The sequence below is a fragment of the Ptychodera flava genome, unplaced genomic scaffold (genome assembly GCF_041260155.1).
Source record: "Ptychodera flava strain L36383 unplaced genomic scaffold, AS_Pfla_20210202 Scaffold_29__1_contigs__length_4469600_pilon, whole genome shotgun sequence".
NCBI lineage: Eukaryota > Metazoa > Hemichordata > Enteropneusta > Ptychoderidae > Ptychodera > Ptychodera flava.
Window position 1 is genome coordinate 1,473,672 of NW_027248351.1, and position 23,934 is coordinate 1,497,605.

At 39.8% G+C, this 23,934-nt stretch overlaps 3 protein-coding genes across 4 annotated transcripts in view; 2 read left to right on the forward strand and 1 right to left on the reverse strand.

Moving 5' to 3' along the window:
* LOC139127178 (bifunctional purine biosynthesis protein ATIC-like) overlaps positions 1-15,057 on the forward strand; it is a 52,007-nt gene extending 36,950 nt beyond the window's left edge. For both annotated transcript variants that reach the window (XM_070693101.1, XM_070693100.1), the window contains one exon: positions 13,786-15,057. The gene's annotated coding sequence lies outside the window, so the exon portion shown is untranslated. The remainder of the gene's footprint in view (positions 1-13,785) is intronic.
* The window catches only part of LOC139127177 (uncharacterized), a 272,426-nt gene that overhangs the window by 113,677 nt on the left and 134,815 nt on the right, over positions 1-23,934 (forward strand). The window lies entirely within an intron of this gene.
* On the reverse strand, positions 3,335-4,228 carry LOC139127121 (paraneoplastic antigen Ma2-like). The gene has a single exon (XM_070693040.1). The coding sequence runs from the start codon at positions 4,226-4,228 to the stop codon at positions 3,335-3,337; it is 894 nt and encodes a 297-aa protein (XP_070549141.1).

Below are 23,934 nucleotides of genomic sequence, written 5' to 3' on the forward strand. Positions count from 1 at the left end.
CCAGGGGGATTTTCACCATAGTATTGTAGCTGGTAATACGGTTTCGGCAATGCAGCTGCTGAGATGGCCACTGTTTCAGCAAGTGCAGGGGATTCAATCTTACTGTGGTGCTGGTTATTGTCAACTTCGGTGGTACAAGTGCAAGACAGAACACTATGCTGACATACCTTGGCTGTAGTGGGTCTTGTGATACCATGGCTCATGGTAATGGCACCTATCACTTCTCTGGTCATAATTTCATCCGATTGTTTATCAACTCCTAATATGCGTTCTCTCAGCCGTCTTATCTTTTCTTCCATATCTAGTGATTCTTGGTCATCTGGCATGTCGGCGTTTGGACGGCGAGACAGTGCATCAGCGTCGATGTTGGCTCTGCCACTTCTATACTGTAGTGTGAAATCATACGCCGCCAGGGCAGCTAACCACCTGTGTCCCGTAGCATCTAACTTTGCTGTGGTAAGGACGTAAGTCAGCGGGTTGTTGTCAGTAACAACTTTGAACTTCGTCCCATACAGATAGTCGTGAAACTTGCTTGTGACACACCACTTCAAGGCGAGGAACTCTAACTTATGCACTGGATATCTCTTTTCACTTTTAGTCAGTCCTCGACTGGCAAAGGCGATTGGTTTAAGCAGGCCATCATGTTCTTGGTACAGTACTCCACCCAGGCCATCCAGACTGGCATCTGTATGCAGTATAAATGGTTGGGATAGGTCCGCAAATGCTAACACTGGAGCATTTGTCAGTTGTTCGATGATCTTGTCCATGGCTTTTTGACACTCTAGCGTCCATCTGTCGCCGAATGGTTCTGTAGCACTTCTGAATGGTACGCCATCATTGTCCTTGTACTTCCCTAGCCTCTTTCTCAACTTCGGAGGGATATACCCAGCAGTCAGGTCGTTCATTGGCTTGACAATTTGGGCATAGTTCTCAACAAAGCGTCGATAGTATCCTGTAAATCCGAGAAATGTCTTTAGCTCTTTAATATTCTTTGGGGTGGGCCAATTCTTCAAAGCTTCTATCTTGCTGGGGTCAGGGCTCACGCCATTTTCATCAACTTTATGTCCAACATAGGTGACTGTCCTCCGGAAAAGCTGACATTTCTCAGGTGATAATTTCAAACCATACTCAGCTAATCGGTCCAGCGCTTTCATTAGCCTGTCTTCTGCTTCGTCAACTGATCTGCCAAATATGATCAAGTCATCCAAGTATATCAATAGTTCTATCAGGTGCATATCACTCATACATTTCTCCATCAGTCTCTGAAAGGCTGGTGCTCCTGTGATTCCCTGGGGCATCCGTTCAAACTGGTAGAAACCAAGGGGACATATAAAAGCTGTCTTCTCCTTGTCTTCCTCCGCCATGGGAATCTGATAATAACCCGACTTCAAATCCAGCACATGAAACCATGTACACCCGTTTAGGCAATCGAGTGCTTCCTGTATCTTAGGTACCGTATACTGATCGGGTATTGTCCTCGTGTTTAGAGTTCGATAGTCAACGCACATACGTATCGCCCCCGATTTTTTTCTCACAAGCACAATAGGCGAAGCGTATGGGCTCTTTGACTCCTTTATTATACCGGCATCTAACAATTCCTGGATGTGGCGCTTTGTATCGTAAAAGTCTGCTGGTGCGATTCTCCGTGACCTCTCTCGAAAAGGGGTCGGGTCACTCAGTGGAATGCGATGTTCAATGGCCGACGTATGTCCTACATCCCAATCGTGTTGCGAAAACACATGCCGTCGTTGCTTTAGCTTCTCGTTAATTCTGACCTTGTCTTCATAACTAAGCGGGGAGTCACCAAAGTCAACAATGAAGTCCGCTTCATTTTCCGTCTTGTCAGCACTGTCCTGTGCTGTCACTTTCGTTTGGTAACTGCCGCACTCAGTATTCCCCTCAGAGCCCTTTTGTTCTGGTTCAGGCATAAGTTCACTGGGTTGTATGGGCCGCACCCATTCTGGTAAGACTAAGTCCGCAACAACACGTCTTGGCATGAGGGTTATTTTGTGTCGGGTATCATTATGCACAATGACTTTCACTCGTTGGGTACTCCCTGGCAGGAGGGTGGTGACACTGCTCTTTATTATCAATCCTCCTGGGGTGTGGTGATGGGATGGGGTTTCCACCAACACGGTAGTTTCTGGCAATCCAATTATTCCTCTTCCTATACATGTCAATGGCATTGTCTTTCCACTCGGTATAGTAACGGGTCTCCTCCCTGCTAGCCTAACAGGGTTGATCCGTCCATCATGGCCACACTTGTCAAAGGCATCTATCCTCTTGTACGCTTCAGTGAAGAGGGCTGCAATCGGTAATTTCTTCAAGTAATGCTTTCCCGCTATTTCTTTACATCTATGGGCCATATTACGAAATATACTAGTGTTGGTACCGCAAATCACTGGTACGTCTCCACTCTGGTCACGGTCTGGGGTAACTAAAGCAAGCGTTTCACAAGTCTCCTCCACTCCAGCTACTTCCTTAGGGAACCGAATAGATACTGTGATATACCCATAATACGGAACCACTTGATCACCTGCACCACGTACTACCAAGTCTTCAATTGGCTTGAGGCGGCAGTGAGACAGGTGTCGGTCATAAAACGAGTGCGAAATGAGGGTGACTTGGGAACCACTGTCAAGTAAACACTGGCAACTGACTCCATCGACGAACACTTCTGTAGTCATACTATCGCCTACCAGGCCTTCGGGTAGTGGTTTGTTGGCTACGGAATGTTCGTTAATTGTGCGATGTTGTCAATTTTGTCTTTCCTTTCTTCGTGTATATTACTGGGGCTACACTCTTCTTGGACATCCACTGGCCCCTCTACTGTGGGTGTCCCCGGTAGTTTCCCTTCGACTCAAAAAATGCTCGTGCGAACTTCTGCTTGACCAGCTGTAGGTCTGGATTATCCTTTCTGAAACATTTCTTCTCCGTATGTCCGTCCAAACCACAATTAAAGCAAAAGTTCAATTTCTTGAACATATCAGATCCCGCTGGGTTAGAACTCAATGACTCTGTTGCTGATGTCGACGTTTCTGGTGTTGGGGTGGAAGCTGGTGTCGATACTTGGGACTGGTTCTGCTCTCTCTTCCTGCGATTTTGCTGACGTGGTCGTTGCTGACTAGTTGGCGTCGACCAGGTGTTACTCGAGGCTGGCTGTGTGGGTGACTGGTTTTCGTTTCCTTTCATCATCTGATCCATTACCTGCTGAACTACTTGCTGTATATCCGACTTATCCAATGATTGCTTTACCACTGGTGCCGATGTTGCGGTTGCTTCCAAACTATCACAGATAGCGGTGTAATTCGTACTGGCACTTGGCGTTGTCCCCTTATGGCTCTGTTCTTAGCTTTCTCTTCTTGACGTGTTCCTCCTTCCTTACCATCTGCATTAACTCGATGTAACCTGGCGGTTGGTTGAGCTTCGTGTCGAGTTGCAACGATGACAAGTGGCTTTCATTGTACAACACTCCATCGGTGAACTGTTTCAGGCGAAGGTAATCGGCCTCATACTCTTTGACACTGCCTTGTCGTATTGCTCGTCGCAACAGAGTCTGTAATTCCTGCAAATACTGAGAATGTGACCATTCTTCTTTCTGATAACACGACTGAAATGCCTTCAAAGACTCGGCACGGGTAAGTCTTGTACCATACGAACCCTCAAGGGCATCGAGGTAATCACGTACTGTCAAATTGGGTGCTGGTGTCAATGACCTAATAGTGTTCATAGCAGGTCCGGTTAAGCTTTCAGCAATACGTTTCTTCTTTTCTGCATCTGATACATTCCACTCTTTGATCATTTGCTCTGCTTGCTCTGCCCAACTTTCATAGTCGTCTTCATTTACTGGTACTGGCAGCCTACCGGAGAAAACTCTCAGTTTACGATACCACCCAGACTCATTAGTCCTTGGTTGCAGGTTAGTCACAAGTTTCTCCATCATATCCATCCAAGCAGCATCAGGACCAGCTTGGCGTTGTGGTGGTGATCTGCTTGGGGGTCTTTCTCTCGGCTGGTAAGGCGTACTATTCCTGGGAGGGGTAGGCAATGAAACATATTCTGCTGGTTCTCTGTCCTGTACATCATCGTAGCCGTCAAATCCAGCCAATTGTGCTGGGGTCAACGGTGGTGGAGTCTTGATTGCCGTCCGCCAATCACCCAAATCCTCCTTTATAGGTTCCGGTCCCTCCCTCATCCAGCGGTAAGATGCTCCATCGCTGCTGGCCATATGCAGGGAAGCCTCCTCTCTGACTTTGACCGAATGGGGGAACCTTAGCGTTTTAAAATAACGAGGCAACAGGAGCGAACATCCAACACTAGTGTCGGCTCCACTCTTTTCATGTGCCAAGAATCAGCCCATTCCCTCTTTGTGGCTGAGTGGCAAAGCACACCTATTCCCCCTTCACATCTTAATATTTCTGTTAAGTCGGCATCTTTATATTCTCTGGTAATAAACTGCAATAAATCACTCACATCATTAATAGTTGCATGGGAAACCCAGAAAACTAATCCATGTCTAAGATCAATACCATTCTTATCATACACTTCAACTGCTTTTCTCTCAAGCTCATCCATTTTTCGTCAACAACAAAACAAACAAACAATGCAATGCAATACTGATATCAACGGGGTTGGTCTTTTGTAATCTATACTCTTAACTGTTAAAAACACTACTGCAACATTAACTGTACGATAAATAACTCATTCAATCCAATAACGCTCCCGGACGAGCCCCCAATTTTGTAACCGGGTAATTAAACTGACAATTAAATTTAGCCAGATAATTAAACCCGACCAAGGTTCATATCACACAATAAACAAACCAGGAAAGAACGATTATCGTACAATTTGCGTTGCAATTTATATTAAGGGTTTATTTCACTACAGCTAAAATCTCTACTACTAATGATAATAATAATAAAGATAATAAAAACACTGGTCTACAATGATTAAAACCAATGGCAGTATTACTGGAAAATAATTTCCAGGCGCAAAATCTAAAGTTCATCCACCATAATAAAGTTCCAGATAATTCTAAAATGGCTGTTGTCTAGGGTTCATTCACTTAGCTATTGATCATATGGCTGTACAATGCCTTCTCCTTGAGTTGTAGGTCAATGTCCGTCTTGTTGCTATGACGATGACAGTCTATCCAATAGGAAACTACGTTACACACACAGAGTCCTTCCAGCCGCTCCTCCCTGGGGATTTGTTATTCCAACCCTGGTAGCAATACTCGAGTTGATGATTGACTCGAAGAATTCCAGGCACTCCTTGGCTCTTCACTCGGGCCACACAATAGGAACACACAGGAACACACGCAGCCTACCAGTAATTCATTAAATGAATCTCCTCTGTAATCACAGTCATGTAAAAGACCAATGGCAATTATGTAAGCGTTTCCTTCTGTTTACACTATCTCATTCAGGATGAGACTAAGTCAACATGATAGCAAATACACTGTACAAAATCCCATGAAACAAAGAACTAAGAATCACAGAAAATTTCCTTCAAAATCAGAAAACCCAAATTTCAACATGTTAAATAAAACTTCACTACTATCATAAAGTACTACTAGAATCAAACTAACTACAGAATAACAACTTAGAAACTTTTCCACGGCATATACCGGTAATTGGGAAACACATGGTCCTTCCACGTTTTAACTTGAGGGGTGTGTCTCACACTTTGAGACTTTTAAAAGTTCATTGTTTTCAATACCAAAGCGTTCAAATACACATACCTGTAATCACAGTCATGTAAAAGACCAACCACGTTGTCTGGGAATTTTTTCTTGGCAGATAAAACGGATAATAATTCCTAAACGTACATCCACACCAAAGTACTGTCTTCAAGCCGTGAAAATCAGTAGAGCATTGCAATGCATTGTGGGCGAAGACGCTATCAATGAAATTCCACACATGTGTCATCACACTCAAACAACAGGCAGCAGATCAAATCACATGACTTACAATCGTAACCGGGGTTACACATATATATATATATATATATATATATATATATATATATATATATATAATATATATAAGCTTATATACATAGCATAGCTTATATACATAGCATATATATATATATATATATATAAGCTTATATATATATATTTTTATAACTTTGTACAAATATGTCAGAATTCATCACGATTATTATCTTTTACCAAGAGAGTGTGAAGTGAAATTTTGATCACGGCGAAGACAGCGACTGACGGGAAGCAAACATTTTGATAGCTGAGCTCATATGATGAATCAAGTAAAAACAAGGAACCAGGAAAACACAATTAAAGCCAGGAACGTTTAGTTCTGAAATAGTGAGAGAGAAAAAAACCCAGAATGAACGAGTCCATGAAACGGCTTTTCATTTTAGAAAGATTAAGGACATAAACCGACCCTGTCCGATAGGATCTGCGCTCAATGGATCTTTGATTTCTTCCAGTCATCGGTGTTAAGCCTTGCCTTCCCTTGGGCAAAATTGAGTACAACTTAACGAAACGTAGTCGTTTCCTTTTAAATGGGGTGAGGCGTTATCAAATTTTATCTCGGTACTGCATCTTGTCCCGAGTCCTCAAGGGCCATTACCGTAATGAAAGGAATGGACGCCGACCAAGGTCTATTCGTGGTACATCTCAGTATCGAATTATTTTAGTAATTACATTTTAGGCACGACAGATTTTTTTACCTTCAGCCCGTGGCAGGTTTTCCTTTGGATAAACATCATATTCCAGGCAATAGGTAAGGGAGTGAACAGGCATCACTGGGGGGGGGAGGGCGAAGTTTTTCAAATCTACGCCACCTGTTACACCCTCTATACCATCGATAGTTTTGGGAGAAATTCAAAAATCTAATTTCTCTAGTATAATATCTGAACTTTTAATCACTGTACATAATTGTCGTACACTTTTATTTAGCAATGCATAATGAGTAACTTCATATGTGTCCATATATCCTTCATTAGTTCCAACTTGATAACGTGCATGTATGCATACATGTGTACATTGTATATATATACATATATACATATATATATATATATATATATATATATATATATATATATATATATATATATATATATATATATATATATATATGTACATCACATCGACCGAGGCTCTTATCTTCCCACACAAGGATGAAACTATAAGTCTATCTAAATACAGGAATAAGTTTTCGGAATTTTCAACCCTGAAGCCGTCAATTGGACTATATTGCTCATTTCTTGCCAGTTCGCAAACAATACCGGCCCTCCCTATGCAATTTTTGCCACGTCCCTAATACCCGCTGTCGTCTCCTCATCCACGCTCGAGAGGCAAACGCTGTCCTCCCGTAAACCTTACTTTTGTCCCCTTGATTCGGGACTTGCTCTCACCATGCATCAAATTGTTGAAAGGGTAGTCCCTTTATTACAGAAAAGTTTCCGCGCGATATACTCTACCAGGCGCCAATGTAAAAAATTAATTTACACAATCAAGCTTTTTTTAGAGATAGAAAAGATGGAAAATGTATATATAGAGAGGAATTATATATATATGTATATATATATATATATATATATATATATATATATATATATATATATATATATATATATATTTATATATATATATATATATACACATACATATATGTGTGTGCGTGTGTATACACACACATGCAGATACATTGCCCCCCACATTTGCGTATGCATACATATACATAGTAAAAAATACGCGCACGCATATAGCGTATTCATTCATACATGTAGAATACATACATATACATACATACATACATACATACATACATACATACATCGGACTTTGATACCGCTCGAAGATTTTACATCAAGCCTCGTTTTCGAGGCAGCTGCTGACGTTTACAGTATCTGACAGCGCTGCAAAATCTTATATACACAGCCTCGTTCTGATGAAGTATCGCTGTATCAGGACGAGGTTCTATATGTGAGAAATTTACTCAGCTCAGCACAGCTGCAAAAAGTTTATATATATCAGCCTCGATCTGATGATACAACTACACACAGCAAAATTTTACATACAGTCTCGATCTGAGGGCACAGCTATAGCTGGGAAGTTTTATACACATACTCGGTGGGTAAATTTTACATACAGACTCGTTCTGAAGACACACCACGCTGGGAAGTCTTCTACACAGACTCGGTTGGAAAATTTTACATACTCCAGCTGGGAAGTTTTATACACAGACTCGATGGGAAAATTTTACATACAGCCAGCTGTGAAGTTTTGTACACAGACTCGGTGGGAAAATTTTACATACAGCTAGCTGGGAAGTTTTATACACAGACTCGGTGGAAAATTTTACATACAGCCAGCTGCGAAGTTTTATAACAGACTCAGTGGGAAAATTTTACATACAGCTAGCTGGGAAGTTTTATACACAGACTCGGTTGGAAAATTTACATACAGCCAGCTAGGAAGTTTTATACACAGACTCGGCAGGAAAATTTTACATACATCTAGCTGGGAAGTTTTATACACAGACTCCATGGGACACTTTTACATACAGACTCGTCTTGAATTGAGTGTAATATCTGGTGATGCTTGTGCTCAGAAAGCGTGATTGAACTCTGCCCGGTATCGTACGCGGCTAGACCCTGGCAAGACGACAGCCAATACACGCATAGTGCTGGCGCTTGTGCTATTAAATGCATTGACCTTTCCGGTTTATTTTGATCTAGTAAGGTATAGCCACAACAATGATCGTTGTATTGCTATCAGGTGAGATCACCTCTGATCTGGGCTGCTCGCAGCCTTGCCCTGTGTACATGTCTGTGTGTTTCCCCGGCTGTGTTCCCGACATTATACGGCCGGGAACACACAGACCTGTATGCAGGGCTACTCGTCAACCATACAACGGCGTCAACCATACACCGATTGTTCACTAAGACCGCTGCAGTCCGTCAGCTGTGCAACGAACTTTCGCGGTCTACACAGTTACGAGAATAAAGACAAAAAATTAATACGAAATCTTGGTGCAATAAACCCATGCACAGTGATGGATGAAGGTAAATTTGAGTAAAAAAGACAGCAATTCTTGGTCTTGGACTTTACTCGGGGCATTTGACACAAAGAGTATTGAGGTACACGCGAGCATTTAGCTAAGGGATTTTATTTTATTTTATTTTATTTTATTTATTCAGATCCAACAGGCAAAAGGCCCACTTATAGGTCTGACAATAAGAGCAAGGATAAAATCTGATACAAACATACACGTATACAAACCTATTACACACAAACATTATCTGTACAAAATGTCTTTGATGGTCCGACGAAAGGCAGACCTAGTAGTAAAAAATGTCAACCAGTATTATATTTACATACTAAATCGTTATAAGCGGACATGGATCTTGGGAAAAAGGAATACTTCCTAACGTTTAGCCGAGATCTCGCGGGTTTTAAAGTCTCAGAGTGACGAAGTGTCCCCATTGGAAAGTTGTAATTAACCTGTTCTACAAGATAGGGTGAGTCGACCTCGGAATGGACGCACTTGTGTAAAAAGTTGAGATCAGTGGCCTTGCGACGAGAGAATAGCTGGGGAGGTGAAAATATTTACATGTCTGTTCATATTGTCCTGATACATAGGGAATGTTTTGTTTAAAACAGAGAAATTTAATAAATTTCAACTGAACAGTTTCAAGTCTTTCGACGAGATATTTTTGGTTCGGAGACCCAACAGTGGAAGCATATTCAAGATTTGATCGAACTAAGGAAATGTACAAAGTCCGCAAAGCCTGTATATTGGTGAAAGATTTACAGGTGCGCGTAAGAAAACCTAGCATTTTGTAGGATTTACTGATAATGGAGTTAATATGAGTTTTAAAGTTTAAATCGGATGTCAGGGTTATACCTAAATCTTTAACTGAAGACACCCGCTGTAGCATAGAGCCGTTCAGTGAATAATCAGCGACTATTTTGTTTCTTTTGTTGGTGAATGATATAATACAGCATTTAGAAACATTTAGATTCAGTTTCCATTTTGCACACCAATTCGATATATTGTTCAAATCTTGCTGAAGAAATTAGTCAGTTGCGTAGCCAGGGGGGCGGTGGATTCATGGGGGTCACCCTGTTTTTGACTTGGTGATGGGAGCACCATGTTGTTTTGAAATGCCCAATAGGGGGGGGGGGGGTCAGTGTGTTTTCAAGTTCAACAAGGGCTCATACTTGCATAAAATGCATTGTGCCAGCCACAAATTTCAGCATTGAGTTGCATTTTCGGGCGCCCTTCGGGCACGTTACTTTAATAATAATAAGACATATTTTTAGAGCCCTGTCCTAGTGCAAAACTTTATATATTTGACATATATATATTTGAGATATCTGTATGTTTAAAATTTTTCGGCGCGCCCTTGGGCGCATTTCTTTAAAATATCAAACATATTTTTCAGCATGCCCTTCATATGAAAAGCATGGCAAGTTCTTGATACTTTCTGATTTCTCTATAAGAAGCAACATGCACTAATATTTCAATCACATTTTCCTTACAATAGTTTCAGGACATCTGCTTATGCATAAAGAGAGTTGGAATACATACAGCTCATTCAAAATACTGTACTCAAACTTTAGAATTGACACTTTTAAGTTCCTGTCTTACAACTGACATGACACCAATTTCATTAAAACACAGAATGACTGATTGTTGAAAATATACCCCGAAAATATATATATAGGCCTATATATATATATATATAATATATTATATATATATATATTATATATATATATATATATATATATATATATATATGCCTATATATATAGGCATATATATATATAGGCCTATATATATAATATATATATATATATAGGCCTATATATATAGGCCTATATATATATAGGCCTATATATATATATATATATATATATATATATATATATATATACTGAATTATTCAATTTATATTCACCTTTGTTAACCTTGTTTTCACACAGAAGGGTCACCCTGTTTTTGAAAGTTGGAATGTGGGGTCACCCTGTTTTTGAAAGTTGCAATGGGGGGGTTTCAGCCACTTTTTGACGTCGGCAAAAAATAATCCACCGCCCCCTAGGCCGAAGACACTGACCAGTCCCTAATACAATGGTTGTGTTTACGAGAATTAGAAATGATCAGACACTCAAAACACCAGTAAATCAGCGACGCTCAACCGACAGAGTAGGCCTATACGAGATTCATTGAGGACGGCATGGAGCTAGGTCGCAAGAGATCTCTTTCTACCTCCATGCCATGTTCAATGAATCTCATATACTCTATCGGCTGAGTGTCGCTGATTGACTGGTGAATTGGAATATCTGATCATTTCTAATTCTCGTAAACACAACTAAGCACCATGCTCTGTGTACCCGCCATTCTCCTTGCGTCGAATGCCCAAAGGAAGTCCAAGACCAAGAATTGCTGACTTGTTGCACAAATTTGCCTTCATCCATCATGGTGCATGGGTTTATTGCACCAAAATTTCCGAATTAAATTTTTGTCTTTATTCTCTTAACTCTGTAGACCGCGAAAGTAGGTTGCACAGCCGACTGCAGTGACCTGCAGTGAACGAGCACTGTGGGTCGACGCCTAGCGCATGTCTTTTCTTCTAGGAACAGCCCAGATAAGTGGTGATCTCTCGTGATAGCAATACCACGGTCATTTTTGTCGCTAGCACAAAATAAACCGGAAAGTTCAAATGCACTTGAATAGCATAAGCGCTAGCACTATGCTAGCTCTTCAGGGCAGAGCTGTGTGTTACCGTCGTTATACGGCCTCCCATAGTGGCTCTTGTGGTGGGAGGCCGTATAACGCCGGTAACACACAGCCCTGCCATGCAGAGCTAGCACTATGCGTGTATCAGCTTTAGTCTGGCCAGGGTCTAGCCGCGTACGATACCGGGCAGAGTTCAATCACGCTTTCTGAGCACAAGCATCACCAGGTATTACACTCAATCCAAGACGAGTCTGTATGTAAAAGTGTCCCATGGAGTCTGTGTATAAAACTTCCCAGCTAGCTGTATGTAAAATTTTCCCACCGAGTCTGTGTATAAAACTTCCTCACTGGCTGTATGTAAAATTTTCCAACCTAGTCTGTGTATAAAACTTCCCAGCTGGCTGTATGTAAAATTTTCCCACCGAATCTGTGTATAAAACTTCCCAGCTAGCTATATGTAAAATTTTCCAACCGAATCTGTTTATAAAACTTCCCAGCTAGCTGTATGTAAAATTTTCCCACCGAGTCTGTGTATAAAACTTCCCAGCTGGCTGTATGTAAAATTTTCCAACCGAGTCTGTGTATAAAACTTCCCAGCGTGCTGTGTCTTCAGAACGAGTTTGTATGTAAAATTTTCCCACCAAATCTGTGTATAAAACTTCTCAGCTATAGCTCTCTTCAGAACGAGTCTGTATGTAAAATTTACCCACCGAGTCTGTGTATAAAACTTCCCAGCTATAGCTGTGCCCTCAGAACGAGACTGTATGTAAAATTTTGCTGTGTGTAGTTGTATCATCAGATCGAGGCTGATATATATAAACTTTTTGCAGCTGTGCTGAGCTGAGTAAATTTCTCACATATAGAACCTCGTTCTGATACTTCCTCAGACGAGGCTGTGTATATAAGATTTTGCAGCGCTGTCAGATACTGTAAACGTCAGCAGCTGCCTCGAAAACGAGGCTTGATGTAAAATCTTCGAGCGGTATCAAAGTCCGATGTATGTATGTATGTATGTATGTATGTATGTATGTATGTATGTATGTATGTATGTATGTATGTATGTATTCTACATGTATGAATGAATACGCTATATGCGTGCGCGTATTTTTTACTATGTATATGTATGCATACGCAAACGTGTGGGGCAATGTATCTGTATGTGTGTATACACACACACACATATATATATATATATATATATATATATATATATATATATATATATATATATATATATATATATATATATATATATATATATATATATATAATTCCTCTCTCTATATACATTATCCATCTTTCCTATCACTAAAAAAAGCTGGATTGTGTAATTAATTTTTTTTACATTTGGCGCCTGGTAATACTCGATGAGCTTGGCTATTTGAAAGGTTATTTTGATGTTGCTGTGATAAAGTGAAGGGCGCGCTGCCATGCCACTACCTACCGTTGAGCCGCCAAGTTAAGATTAGAGTTGAAGAGGCAATCACCTGTTGGTTACCGCCTGTGGAAAATTTATCACTCAATTTGTGATAATCAGCCCTTCACGATCGATAATTACATATTAGGGCGACATGGCAACGACCCCTCCTCAATAGTGACAGCACATCTTCCTTTCTGCAGACCCATCTTCTAGTACCTTTAATTTACGTTTGAGGAAGTAGGCGCCTCCAAACTTAAAGACTTGAACTTTATCTCAATTTTTCCCTAAGGAATCTTTAATCATACTCTTTCCAAATCAAGAATAAAATCGGAGGCGCCATGCGAATTGCGGTACTAGCGAAAAACAAAATACCAACATTTACCTATATTTGAAATTCAAAATATCCGCCATTCCTGTGTTTACACTATGAGGAAAATTATGTTTTAGACTGTCACAAAACCAAGAAGGTGAAAACTTTACTTACTGCACAAGCTTTAAAATGAGCCCCAACAAGCGGTAGAGTAGAATAGTACTGTAAAAATTTGAGAGTCCAAATATCTGTCCCCGAGGCGCATTCTATCTGAACGTGTGCCGTCTCTTCTTTTTCTCTGAAATTAACATTGGCGCGTTTCTATTGTCTTCTTACAGTCGCCTTCCACCTTAAGTATGCTCTTGAAGGAACTGGATTCGCAGCTCAGGGCGTGACAACAAATGAAGACCGCCGAAGACAACGTCTTGACGTCCGGCGAAGACAACTTGAAGATTACTGATGAAAGGAAGATGACACAGACTATACTTAATTGAGATGGCGTCACTGGGCCGAGAGAAATGGGAACTTTCGTTTAGCTATATTATTCTGTAACAGAAAACTGAAATCAAAGAAAAAAACTACAGATTCACCTCTACGGGATCTCTCGTTTCTTTCCAGTGGAAGTTTTTGTTTGTGTAAACACATACAGGCGTATTTCTCGCACCATCATGACACACATATTACTTGCTTGCATACGAAAATAATGACACTTATTGTTTAGTTAGTAGGTCAGTTAAAAATTTATAAATTTATCAATTCAGCTTGGTCGCATGTCAAGCCTGTAGTGCTAGCCTCCCGCAAATTGGACCCCGGGCTCGATAAAAGATCAACATATTGTGAACAGAAGTTCCACGCGTGGTTGAATGGTCACCGTGGAGGCTCGTACCGGACAAGCCGTGCTGGTCCTGAATGCGTTGCGACGGGGGACCGAGATTGACACCGGCTCGACACGCCGACGGGTCATTTATTCTTTTACCCGACAAACACTAGGTTGATGAAGGCAAGACGATCTCGTTTTTACACTACCAATCGTCTTTCTGTCCAAGTATATTTTTTTTTCATCGAGGGCTGGTGGGCTAAAACCTATTTTTACACACTCTGATACGTCTATGATCCTCCACTCGGTTAAGGTCAGCTGGAATTCAAATAGTTGGCTGTGATGCGATGTTATCCATGGCAACAGAAAGCGGGCTGATATCACTGCTGTAGGGTCAACCGCTGCCCTAAAACTTAGACGACCATTTTAGAACTGTCTCAAAGTATTCAACGGCTCAACACATCACCACTTTGATTGTTTTAGCATATAATTGTTTTGATTCAGACAGCACACCCTTACGCCATCTTATACCCACTGAAAACGTCGATACCAGAACTATTAGGCTTCTGCAAACTGAAAACTTAAACCAAAACATTTCGCCAGGGAAGTTTTTGGTATTTCTTGTGGGTCGCTCGGGATGTGAAGTATGGAGATTTGGGTTAAAAAAATTGTTTCATATTTATGCTACCTAAATTCGTCAAATTTCATTTCAATGATGAGTATTAAACAAAAATGTATCTTGATAAAATATATATCGACATGTATATGTTCAATAAAACAATGTTGCACGTAATATTTGTATTGGTATAATTCTTTAGAAATATTTTCTTAAACATCTTTGATTTATCCTTTATACTCAGGGTGTCTAGAGTGTCCCCCTTTAGGTGTTGCCATTTTGCTTGACGGACGGTGTGCTGTGAACAGAGTGGTTTTGAAGTTCTCAAGAATATTTTGAGATTTGCCTCATTCTTCAAAAGATTTCCGTTTTTTTCAAACTCTCTGCTGATTTGGAACGCGATATCGGAGCAAGAGCGAGACGTTTCGTGTTCGTATAACATCGGCAGTCGAAGGAGTTTTATTTTGTACTTAGTAGAACAAGTCAACAACACATCCGAGTTGTTATTAATTTAAACAAACACAAGAACTAGAGGAGCCCAATGCATTTGTAAATACCGTGTTTGAATATTTGTCATACTTTCATCGATATTGCCCATTTGACTTTTTCTTCGGTCGCTGCCGTAGGCAAGCATTATAAACTCTAGGCAAAGAACATATCCATTTAATTCGGGTTAAAGCAGTTATGAGTTGTGTGCCCTTTGACGGTCGATAGATATCTCCCGTCTCGGCGAGACGTAACAATATTTATCTTCCGTCATTGCTCCAATTAATTCTCAAGGAATGCCATCGGGAGTCTCTAAAATGGTCTTGGTAAGACTTCTCTACTTTTAAAGATGCTAGAAGAGTCTGTTAAATACTGGCAATCTCTCTCTGGTCAAGTTTGTAGTCTTCCTTCACGGCAGAGCATCACGGGAAGAAACTCATCAGGGACTTTGCCGATAGGCACGAAAATTACTCCGTGAAGCCGATGTCTTGAAGCTTGACTTCCTCGACTTAATCTGTAACTTTTACAACTTCTTATTGGTACGAAAAGCCTCGGTTACTTCGCTTTACCGACAGAATCGTGTCAAATTGTACATCTGATACGCCACATTGTCGACAAATACCGTGTATACCATTAATCGAGCTTTTGATTTCAAATTTGAATTTTGATTGGTTTTGAGGACGTCGTTGATATCATATCAGTGCTCTATCAATCTGAGCGGACGAACACGAATTATCGGTAGACAGTCCGGATTTAGAGGGATCAAGTGCACGCCATGTACAGACCCAGGTTATTGGTTTTAAACTGAATGTTTTTATAATGATTATGTATATTTCGAGGACAGCGGGCTATTGGAATACACACGTTTAATTCGAAGGGGAGTTTTTGTAGCATTTTCAAGAAAATTGGACTTTCCTTTAGAAATTCGAGACGATGTTAAAAATCATAAAGCTTGTTCCGGACTCTGCACAATGAAGGAGACGAACAGGGCGGAGAATACTCAGTGATATTTACCTTAGATTGGGTAATTGTAAATGACTTGATTTTTTTGTAATTTTTCATGTCATTCCATCGGGACTGATCACAAATTAATTTTCATGCCTGGAGCTGTTTTTTCTCATACCCCTTTTGACGACAAGTAAATCTACCTTTTTTAAAGAACAGAATACAGTAAGCACGTGAAGTGCTCGTTGATTAGTGCCGGGAAGTTGTACTTTAGCAATTCGGAAATTTAGCGCAATGTTAGACCCCATCTTGAGGACATTAAAAAGACATGCTACAATGATTTTATTTCCCATATATTTTTTTCGGGGAGCATGTAACAACGCTCAAATCTGTTCTGTCAACACTGCCTGTATATATATATTTAAAAACTATCCACCGTTGATTGACCAATCAGAGTGCTCAATTCAGGGTGTTTTATTTACACGTAAAGCCCAGGTCACCAAATTCCAGAAACGAATGACAGCGCCGTAGTAAAGTACTGTCCAATCAAAAGTGAACATGTCATATTCTGTAGACATCTGGTACGTTTTAATATTCAAATTTGGTAATACAGCGGAAACCAGCTGCAACACAAAATCTGCTGTGCCCTAGGGCATTTATATAATGTGCCCTAGGGCATTTATAGGATGTTCCATTACATTGGAAGGCTATTTCACAAATAAAAGTTTTAATTCATATCCTAAACATGTTACATTGACAAAGGGGACGGTTGACGTAAATACATTGAAAACGAAAATATATCAGTTAGGGGCGATAGTTTTTAAGTCGGATAAACCCTCATACTCGGCTGTTCTGGTATATAAAGTCCAACCCTACGATAAATGTCTCGGCCTGCGGCCTCGACATTTTATCGTTGGGTTGGATTTTATATACCAGAGGAGCCGTCGTACTCGGGCTTTATCCTATACTTAAATATATATATATATATATATATATATATATATATATATATATATATATATATATATATATATATAAGGGATGCTGGAGAATTGATTTTACAATGTCATCTCTACAACGTTGTTTCGTGAGTCGCGAAACTCACTCATCAGGAGACTAGACTGGAGTGAATCTACATGGGCTAAACATCGCTGGTTACACAGGTGGTGGAATGTAGATTGAAGTTGGCTGCATATACATATCAATACATAATACCACACTCCAGTACGTTCACCGTGAAAGCAACCACCCTATTAGCACTATAAGGAATATACCAGCCGGAATCAACAAACGCCTCTCCAACCTATCATCCGACCAAGCCTCCTTCGACCAATCTACCCCACCATATCAAAAAGCACTTGACGAGAGTGGATACCAATACACTCTACGATACGAACCGACAACCACAAACAAAAGAAGAAACAGGCAAAGAAACAACATCATCTGGTACAACCCACCATTTAGCAAAAATGTAAGCACCAACATCGGACAGAGATTCCTTTCCTTAGTAGACAAATGTTTTCCGGTAAATCACAAGCTCAGAAAAATATTCAACAGAAACACCATAAAGATCAGCTACAGCACCATGAACAACACGAAGCAGATTATCGACAGCCACAACAAACGCATTTTGAGGCCTCAAAGCAACAACAATACCACTGAGACCAATAACAGCAAGACATGCAACTGCCGGCAAAAAGACATATGCCCACTCGACGGTAACTGCCTTCAAGCCTCCATCGTCTACCAAGCCACAGTCACACGGTCAGACAACAACACCTCCGAAACGTACGTTGGGCTTACAGAGAACAACTTCAAGACAAGATACAGAAACCACATCACATCATTCCGACATGAACGCTCCAGAAACTCCACCGAACTCAGTAAACACATTTGGACGCTAAAGAACAACAATATCACGCACACTATCTCATGGAAGGTCCTAGCCAAAGCCAAGCCATATGACAGTACTAACAAGCGGTGCAACCTTTGTTTAACAGAAAAATTTATTATCATCCGCCATCCAGAATGTTCCACACTCAATAAAAGAAATGAACTTGTGTCATCATGCCGTCACAGAAGCAAGACATTGTTATGCAATAACTAGTAACTCCCGGTATATCCATCGAAGTAAATCAGTCCTCTCCGTAAACATGAATATTCATAGCAGCAGCAATATATTGTTATGCAACAACTGTCAATCTCAACCAAAATTCCACCACCTGTGTAACCAGCGATGTTTAGCCCATGTAGATTCACTCCAGTCTAGTCTCCTGATGAGTGAGTTTCGCGACTCACGAAACAACGTTGTAGAGATGACATTGTAAAATCAATTCTCCAGCATCCCTTATATATCTCGCTCTACTTTTGTATTGAGCACTTTGTATCGGACAAGTCGAACCGCATACTTCGTATATATATATATATATATATATATATATATATATATATATATATATATATATATATATATATATATATATATATATATATATGTTTGTGTATGTATGTATGTATGTATATATATATTTATATATATATATATATATATATATATATATATATATATATATATATATATATTATATATATATATATATATATACTATCAACGAACCCAAGAAAATGGTCAAAATTTGCGAAAATTTCTCAATAAGTGACGCAGTATCACGCGCGCTTTAAAAATTTGGCAAATCCGGAGATGTTTTCAAAAAATATCTCAACTTGGCCTTCAAGTGCCCAATTTTATTTTGTAATTGATTATGATTTACGTTTCGGCTGTAGAGTTAAGATACTTTGAGTTGTTAGTCTTATTATTCATATTCACGGGCATGTAAAACAAACCATTACTGTGTATTTGTGGTCAGTCGTGTGTTCAGCTCGACCGATTAAAATGCGACGGACAGGGCACGGTATATAATGCAATGTATTAGACAGCAAGGTAAAGTTCTCGTTAAGCGCATTCAGCCTTCAGATGGTTAAGTATGACCTCAGACACCTACTTTATTCAATGTTTTCTAGCATAGGAGGGCCCCAAGTGCTCAATGTTGTCCAAGATAAAGGTCTCCTTCCTGGCCAAATTCTCAGCGCACTACACTGAGTCTCATAGGAACGCTGGCCGGCCGAAAAATATAGGCTGCCAGAGAAATTAATGAAATGTGGCGACGTGTTTCGCGGGGCCTTTGTCTACATGCAACAACCTCATGATGATTTGTCGCAGTTGGTATAAATATGAATATTTTTGAAGTATCAACAGTTACAGCATCGAATCAATGACACAGACGAAGAAATTCTTTAATTTTCACGGGCAAGGAAAGTGGTTATATTCTGTCGTTGTTGAAAGCCGGGAGTAAGATAAGAGAGTTGTGTATCGCTTAATTAAAATGGCGATTAGTAGCGGGCCACCGAAATGCTTTCTGAGACAAAATATCTGGGATAAATGTTAAGAGTGTATAGTTTATAAAAATCGTGGTACTTGTAGATTAGCCAGTTTAGCTGAGAGGCTCATTGTCTTAAACAGAGGTCTAGAAATCTGTGACATGTGTGCGATCGATGCTTTCTGTTTAATATGGGTGTTAGGAACTTTGATTGGATGGTAATGACAATTTCGAAGTTCTACGGTTGCAGGTGAAACGATATGAAACCTTGAACCACGGTCGGACTAACCGTGCTTGAAATGTATTGTTGACAGTGTGGTGCCAGAAGTAGTGGCACGGTACAGACGCGCCACCGCAAGTTCATTGAGATCGGCGGTTTTCTTCTCTGGTGTGCTTCAGAACAGGTCCATTGGCTTCGTTCTTGCTTAGATGTATCAAATAGACTGATTTACAGTGGTTTGGGATGACTAGAATTAAAACCTATGTACACACATAGGCCCCACGCGCTCGGGGTCTATAGTAGGCCTACTTATGTCCGGTATTTGATAAATAGGTGATGAATAACATTAGAATATTTGATCACCGTCACATGTCATATTAGTTTCACCCTTTCACCACTATGAGTTCGTCCAATCCCGTTATTTCTACAGTAACGTTGGACCTCTACAGACGGAAACAGGGGTGAAAAGGTTTTCTCCGGCATAGGTGGACTATCTTTAATTGTGTCATTTCTCCTGAGTCGCTTTAAATAAAATTCTTTGTTTGCCGTCTGCGTGCTGGTAGATTTTTCAAAGAAAATAAGAAAACAGAGACAATGTTATCGCAATTACAAATAAAAATATTATATTTCAAAAGAAACCAAAGAAAAAATGAGCTTATGTCAATACACTTGTGTTTGTTGTCTATGTTTATTTTTTCCCCTGGATGGCTGGTAGGTTTTAAAAAATAAAAGGACGGCAAACGAATGATATTCTTTAGTGGCCTTATAGATTATAAACGTATGAATACAATTTATAATGTTTTGACAATCGGACTGTTGTGGACATTTGTCACTTGAGGGCGCCATGCATCTACCCGAGTGTTCGAGGGCTGTGATTCATTTTCGCAGAACTTCATATTGCCCTGTTCAGTCAATCGTATGAACGCCTTTGAGCGCCTTGGTCACTCGCAGTTTTTTTTCACTAAATGTCTTATAATTTGTAGCATTACAATATATCATCCTTGTCAGTTTACCGTGATCATCACATTTGACAGTTTGATCAAATTTTTGTTTTCCTGTCATCTTACCAAACTAACATGACGTAGCAAGGTACATGTATATGAAAGATTATATATCGTTTTCACAATGCTGAAGTCGACAAACAAAGCTATAAACAGATTTTGTCCTCAAAACGGATAAATTATTCATACTATGAGTGACAAACGAATTTGTAATACTAGCCATTCGTGGGAGGCTCAGTAGCCTTCGAAGTGCATTGTTATGACAAACATGAATGCTACGAATTGAGGAAGACTTATATTTACACCATAATTGTACACCATAAATATTATTGCAAAAAGCATTAAAAAGCCGCAATTTAACAGCTGGGCTACACCTGCTAAATTTTCGTAAGAGCAAATTTGAACGACCGCACAATGCCTTCGTTGAGAGGCAATATCATCATCATCTTTAAGATCGTAAGTAAAAATATGGCCAAGGTAAGTAAATTTAGAGACAAAGTCTATCGTGTACCTCTAAGTATGACCGAAGGAATATTACTCAGTTTGTTGACCGATGTAAAGCACATGCACTTGGTCTTTAACACATTGTATACAATATCATGATCTATGGCATAGAGCTCACAAATTTTAACAAGTTTTCTTAAGCCTTTAATTGAAGGTGCAAGCAGACACATGTCATCAGCGTATGACAAGACATTTAAAACAACTCTCCAACATCACAGCCGACACCACAACTAGTCAAAGAGTAATTAAGGTCATCAATATAAACATTAAAGATAAGTGGTGACATGATTCCCCCTTGACGGACCCATTTGTAACTGTAAAGAAGATGATATTATTTCCCCCAGCGAATGCAAAAACGTTGAGATGCGTACCAAAAATGTAGTAGCCGTAGAATGTAAAGCGGAATATGTCTGTCGATTAATTTTTTCAAAAGTGTCCCATGATTCACCCTGTCAAAGGCCTTTTCGGCGTCAAGAAAACAAACGAACACTGAGCTGCCATAAAGTTTATAATATCTAATGGTTTCCTTTAAAAGGAAAATACACATGTCTGTACCATGCATTTTCTTGAAACCAAACTGATTGTCTGATGTTGTGAGATAGTTTTCAACCTATCGAGAAGTAGCCCGTTCAAAAACCTTTGAAAACACACTTGTCAAAGCGATTGGACGGTAATTATTTTTGTGCGACAGATCAGCGGTTTTGTCTTTAACAAGCGGAATAATAACAACATTTGTCAGATTTTCAGGCACAAACCCATGAACCATCATTGACGAAAAGCAAAGACTAAGATGGACAATCAATTTGGTGTGTGCGTAACACAAGTGTTCAGCACTAAGACCATCTAGACCAGGGGATTCCCCAATTATAAGGTTATCAATAATGCGACGGATTTCATCAACTGTAATTGACATATCAGCTGTATATGAGATAGACATTAATGCGTTTTGTACAAATGCGTCATGTTTTGGATTATTTACAGAGTTCATCAGATTTTTGAAATGTGAACCCCACATATCTGCAATATTCTGTTCACCTTTTATGTTGTTTACACATGTTGCTAAAGGTGTCTTTTTGTGATTAACTTGGGCAACTGAGGCCCAAAATTCCGATGGTCATTTTCTAAAAGAGCTTTCGCCATACCATCTGCACGTTTGCTGGCTTCAGCCCGCTTGCAGTTTCTCAATGAATATTTAAATATCGATCTAGTCCGACGCATGTAATCAGCAATTGGACCAGAGTGTGGCTTATCAGCAGAATTCCACATCGTATAGGCATGGCGAGCAGTTTTGTGGGCTTCTTTCACCATATCATTCCAACCCGGTATGGGATTGTAACTTTTTGATTTACTACTATGAAATACATCATTACTCGCTTTTGTCAAGGCATTACAAATAGAATTATAATATGTCGAAATTTGTTGACTATGGGATGGATCATTACAGTTGCAGTTTTTACATAACAAAGCTCTGATTGGTGGAACTATTGTATACAAATAATGACCAAATTTAACATTATAGTCATTGATAATGTCCTCACTCAAAGCTGACCAATCAATACCTGCCCAAGTCCTTTGGGAGCAGGTGTCACTAGAGATTGACGCATCGATAGGCTGCATACTAAATGCAAGGTCAAGCAAAACTGGCAGGTGGTCAGAAGAAAAGAAATCATCAATGACTTGAATTTTCGAGATCAAATTATACGAAGCTTGTGTACAAATACAGTGGTCAAGCCAAGAGGTTGTCCCATGCACTTCGCTTTTGTAAGTAAAAATACTAGAACTGTTTCCTTGACCCAATATATTCAGGTCAGCAATAACATAATTGTTTTCGTTACAAAATGAGATAAGTTCCTGACCAAAATGTTTTCTTGGATCCGCGCTCATATCACCTATTACAAAGGTGAACTGGGTATCCGAGTCTTGAATAATAGAGGTAATTTTCCCAAGATAATGTGCATACCGGTACTCATCAAAGTTTTCCCGGCAACCCGATAAACACAGAGCAGTAGACAGTTTCCCGTTTCAGTCGCCAATTCGACACCGACAATTCTGGGATCATTGTAAGAAATCAAGGGCGTAATGGAACCGCAGAGAGATTTTCTCCACAGTATGGCCGTGCCACCATATGGACAGCCAATGAAAAGATTCTTTTTACAATCTATAGCAGAAATTCCGAATGCTTGGAAATCTTGCTGTATTGATGAAAGAATGGGTAACTCATCCTGAAATAGCCAATGTTCTTGTAGCAGACAAATATCAACTTGATCACACAACATCTGTACATCCGGTATACCGGTAGACGATTAGATGGATTGACAATTGTATGATACTATTCTCACCATTATGACACTGTGGGTTTAGAGCGACTACGATAATAATTTACGAACTATAACACCACGAGGCCATTTCTCTGAACAGATGATATCTTTATAGTTAATTCCTCTGACGGTAATGCGAAATGATGCATACGTGTTATATTTGGTGGTAAGCCTTTCACAATCAACATCTGGCTTACAATTGA